This window comes from Aplysia californica, unplaced genomic scaffold (genome assembly GCF_000002075.1).
Source record: "Aplysia californica isolate F4 #8 unplaced genomic scaffold, AplCal3.0 scaffold00075, whole genome shotgun sequence".
Lineage (NCBI taxonomy): Eukaryota > Metazoa > Mollusca > Gastropoda > Aplysiida > Aplysiidae > Aplysia > Aplysia californica.
In genome coordinates, this window is record NW_004797345.1 from 1,130,743 (window position 1) to 1,135,874 (window position 5,132).

Here is a 5,132-nt window from a genome sequence, read left to right on the forward strand (position 1 = left end):
TCACACACACACACACACACACACACACACACACACACACACACACACACACACACACACACACATCCACTCGCTCTAGCAAGTATGCGAACATGTGCACACGGATAATGATAATAATGTCTACCCTTATCAAATAGATTGGAACAAACCATTTTTGAGAGGCGCTTTTAAAACAATCAACTCTCAACTTTCGTGCACCTTGTTATTAGATAAAAATATGTCTTAAATATCAAAAAGAGCCCTAGTAAGGTCACCACAGGAAATGTTGGCCTAGCGGTACTGGTGTTTGTTTAGTTATTATTGTTGGTGCAATTTTCAGATGTAACCGTGATGTAATCAAAGATGATAAAGCTTAGCTCTAATACAACACAAACATTTAATCTCCTTTCATCTAGGTGCAACGCACCCAGTGCATCAAGCATTACTGTAGACACGCCATTATGTGGGCACTGGGATTTGAGGGGAGATGGGTGGAGGAAGGGGTGGAGGGAGGGAGGGAGGGAAGGAAGAAGGGAGGGAGGGCAGAAGGAAAGTTTACCTAAGGTGGGTGGAAGTTCGGTGATTCTATAACTTCTAGTGAGCTGGGAGACAAGAGGGGCGCTTGAAATGCTGTCGGTGACCTGCACTGTCCGAGTCAGCTTCGTGATCAGTCGGAGGTGTCCGTGAATGTGTCCTCAGCAGACCAGAGCGCAAAGGTTGAGGACTGTGTGAATCGTGCGTCGTTCAAAAGTTTTTTCATCTACGTTTTGCGGATCTTTTGCACTTCAAAGTCAATTCGAGTGCTCACTGGTACGAAGAAAGCACTTAAGATAAAGACGTGAAGGATTTGCCGAAAACAAATGTGACGTTTTGTGGGTGGCTTCTTTTCATCTATAAGATTAATTTATTTAATCCTATTTGTCTAAAAAGGACTTTAAAGCATACTTGAAGTAAGATATATATTATTTATTGCGTCGATAATGCTGTATAAAAAAGCAAGTCGCGTTTTATTGAGTATTCCACCTCCCAGGGCGCATCGCTTGCAGTTTGACTCACAAGTAAATAAAGTTGTTTAATCCAGTTAATGAAATATTAATGAACACGAAAACAAAAATGTTCATCTTCGGCAAGGCAAAGTGGGAAAAAAAGGAAATTACGTTGTGAAAAGTAACATTAAGTATTTTAACATTTAGAAATTGTTTTAAGATTGGAGTTACATTTTTGTTTTAATTCGATTTTTTTTTCCTTTTTTTTTTTTTTTAATTTTTTTTTTTGGTTACATTTGTCTTGCTCTGTGTTATTCTTTTGTAGGTCGAAAATAGATGAGGGCATTGGCAACTTATAAAAACTCCTTGGATTTTGGATTCTTTTTCCAGTTTCCTGAGACCCATTCCAAGTCAATGCATTCTACTTGTTTAAGTTTTCATCGTTATTGTGACTTAAGCATTTGTGTGGCATCGTGGTGACATCAGGCACTCGTCAAAATATTGAAATCGAAGCAACCGACATTTTTCCGCCAGTTAAGCAATTTTTTTTTTTTATTTTTTTTTTTGTTTGGGGTTTTTGTTTTGGGTTTTTGTTTTGGGCTTAATATTTTTTATGTACATTTGAATTTTAAAACACATTCCTCAGCGGGTTTTACTAAAGAAAAGAGGTTTATCAATGTAAATTTGCATTTTCCAAGGACGTTATAGCTTTGGGAGTCACCAAAGTGTGGCGGCCGTTTTCTCATAATTTTTGCTTTTACCTCTAACACTAGGCGACTCCCACCTTCTTCGATCTCAAATGTGTCGACTTATATTCATGATAGACGGGGTTTTTTCCCTTGAAAGCAAGGTAAATAAACAGGCTTTAAGATAATGTGAATAACCCTATGCGCCCAAAAATTAACAAGCACCTGATCCCATCACCTCTTGGCACATTTAATTGAGCAAACCCAAATAGTGGCATGAATGAAAGTGTGAACTTTACGATTTAATAACAAGTTATTTGATGGCACCATCAACCTCAAGCAGAATGACTTTGCGTTTTGGCTAGTCTGAGAATTCGGATCCAATTTACATTGGCAAAAAGGTGTTGACTTCCATGTTGAAATTTAACTATAAGATACCATGCTTCTGCCTTCTAGTGTTTCGGAGACTAAAAACGGTTATTGTTTTGTATGGGTGATTTGTGGATACTCTGGTGTGGTCTGCTCCTTCTTTGCTATCAAACATCTATCGTGCTTATCCCTCCTCCTTCTTTTTTGTGTCTTTTACTCTCTTCTAACACCTCTAATCTTCGGCACTTATATGACCTTGTGTTGCAAGTGCCATAAAGCTCTTACTAATACATACTATATCGTTTTGTGGGCCTTCAACGATGGGAGGAAACAGGTGGGGTTGGAAGGGAAGAGGGGATATTCATAATCATTGTGTTGAGTAACACGAAAAAATAAAAACTGAATTGTATTGTAACTTTTCCTGGCCACGTGTATGAACGTCTGTTGTGTTTACAGGTGCTGCTAGCGGCGTCACCACCAGACAGCAGCACATTCTCTCTCCACCACCCACCACCAACTCTCCACGACAATCGCCACCCGCGGGCGACAACAGTCAGGAGGATTCGAGCTCCGGCCTATCGCCTCAAACTGTCCCTACCTCTGCCACTGTCTCGAACGTCCCACCGTCCACCACAGATCTCGTTCAATCGACCCCCTCCTCCACAACTAACTCCTCTGTACTCCCTCCCAGTGTCTCAGAAGCCTCACATCCCCCCGACTCCACACCGCAGAACAACTACAACAACAACAACAACAACAACAACAACAACAACAACACTTTTCTACAAGGCAACGAGCCTGTTTCCGATTCAGACGCCATTGTTCAAGTCTGCCGTCGTCCCGATCAACGAAAAGCGCCAAAAGACTTAAACAACGACCGTAAAAACTTCAAACAATCTCCAAAAGCTCAAAGGGCGTCAGGAGCTTCTCAAGGAGACACGCCAAACACTCATAATCAATCGTGCGCACCAAATTCTCTTTTCGGTGTGTTTATTCGGACTCTGAACAAACGCCTTTTCTCAGGAAGTGACAGAAGCCATAATTCTCTCAATCCTACAGGTTCTGACGGGGAATGCACAAGTAGTGAGCGCGACCCATTGTACCCAGACAGGATGGAGCAGAAGAATGGACACTACCTGGACACTGGACTCGATGGCGGGAAAGGAGAAGCTAACGGATACAGCGGGAAGAAAGATGAAACCCCAGTTCCCACGCCGTTCTTTGTCTATTATTTGGCGTGTTTTGCCACAATTGGCGGTTTATTGTTTGGCTATGACACAGGTGAGAAATACTCCATGTAAACAGACTTAGCTTTGAGGTTTTTGTTGTTTTAGTTGGTTGGTTGGTTTTGGGGGTTTGTTTGTTTTTGTTTTGTTTTTGTTTGTTTTGTTTTTTGTTTTGCTGTTTTATTTTTTTCTCGCAGGGGCGGGGGGGGGCGGGGTTCAATTGTAATATTACTGTTAGCATTTTCTAGTAATTTATCCGTCTGGTGCCGGCATCTTCTTTTGGATATGCTATGACACTACTTTTACTGCCCTTGTTTGAATGTAACCTCCTACTTAATGCAAATCTGTCTTCTTTGTCCAAAAATCAGAGGAAAGAGAAAGGGGGAAAGAATGAAAGAAGAGAAAAGTGATCCCATCAAGAAACATCCTTTTTTTTAACTCATGGGTATTTTGCGGCCAAAGCGACATATATTTAGATCTTTTAGGAGACTGGCTTTGAACCTGCCAAAGACACCATTACAAAAGAAATATCTAAGCTTAGTTTGTTTCATTTTGTTATCTTACCATATGACGGGCTGCATTGTGTGCAAGTTTGCTGTAGGTCCAGTTATCACCTCCCTTCCTCCACCGCAACCCTCACCTCTTTGCTCTAGGTCAAATGCTATTGTATCTTCTTTGGTCGCTGTTACTGTGTCTGTTGTTGATAATTTAAAGGAGCTGTTAGCACGCTTAGGCGGTTCTATGAACCTGCTCAACTATTTATAGATCGATATTAGGTGGGAACCCTAATCAAAAACACAGGAAACAAGTGCAAAAATGTCAATTAACTTAGAAAATTCCCTCACAAATGATCACCATCAGTACTTAAAGATGCAACAATTACTTTATAGACCTGTTGAAAGTCTCCAAGCACGCACATGAAGAATGTGACCATATTTGGTAAAAATAACAAAACGCGTCTTCCCTTAATATCTTAGATGTCATCAAATGCGCTGACTAAAACAGTTTCGTGTCTCGCATAGACAAGTACCTTTAGCTTTGTTGTTGTTGTTGTTGTTGCTGTTGCTATTGCTGTTGTTGTTGCTGTTGCTGTTGTTGTTGCTGTTGTTCTAACTTGCTGTTGTTCTAACTTGCTGTATCCTATATAGGTAATTCCGTAAAATAACATCCAGCTGGAAATTACGTTAAGGATGGAATCACAATCTTTGACCGCTCTTAACAAATGGGTCTGACGATGTTTTTGGTGGTGTCATTAATTAAAGTGATCGAACTGATTATAAATTTTTACACTACCTTGTACCTTGTGGCAAAATGACTTACATAAAATTCAGAACACTTTTGTCTTTTATAGTGTACATTTTCATCACAATAGAGATTATTCCTTAGCATCGGACAGGACGAGTAGGGAGAAATTGTTATCGAGTATCTTGATCTTTCTGCTGGTATGCTGTATCCCTCTAAGCCCAGGTCGGCCCTGACAAACAGGATCGGAAGCTGTCTTCCTGAACTATCTAAATTGGGACTATTGGGACGTAAAAAAAAACACTTTCTTTTTTTTCTTTTTTTTTTCTTTCGGACAGGACTTGCGTCAAGTCTCCGAAATACACAGGCGTGTGCAATCCATAAGTCGATGCAAGGTCTGAGGGGGATCTTATGCTGGAGACAAGGAGTATAGTACTCCTTGGCTGGAGATGAAATTTCCATCTCATTGAGTATTGGTTAGGTCAGCACTAACATTGCCATTCACTAGCCGTGCAGCAAGTTTAGAGGTTTCATTCGTGCTTGTGGCTTTCTTTTTTTTAACTCTCCTGACTTATTGCCTGTTTTCCAGCGCTTCCTTATAACGTGACAGCTCTCTCTCTCTCTCTCTCTCTCTCTCTCTCTCT

The 5,132-nt window shown here is 40.7% G+C and overlaps 1 protein-coding gene across 1 annotated transcript in view; it reads left to right on the plus strand.

The window, feature by feature from the left end:
* LOC101852836 (proton myo-inositol cotransporter) overlaps window positions 1-5,132 on the plus strand; it is a gene marked incomplete at its 3' end in the record, with an annotated part of 61,757 nt that overhangs the window by 44,382 nt on the left and 12,243 nt on the right. The window contains 1 exon segment of the mRNA XM_013080120.2: window positions 2,477-3,301. Coding sequence (XP_012935574.1) covers window positions 2,477-3,301 — 825 coding nt within the window.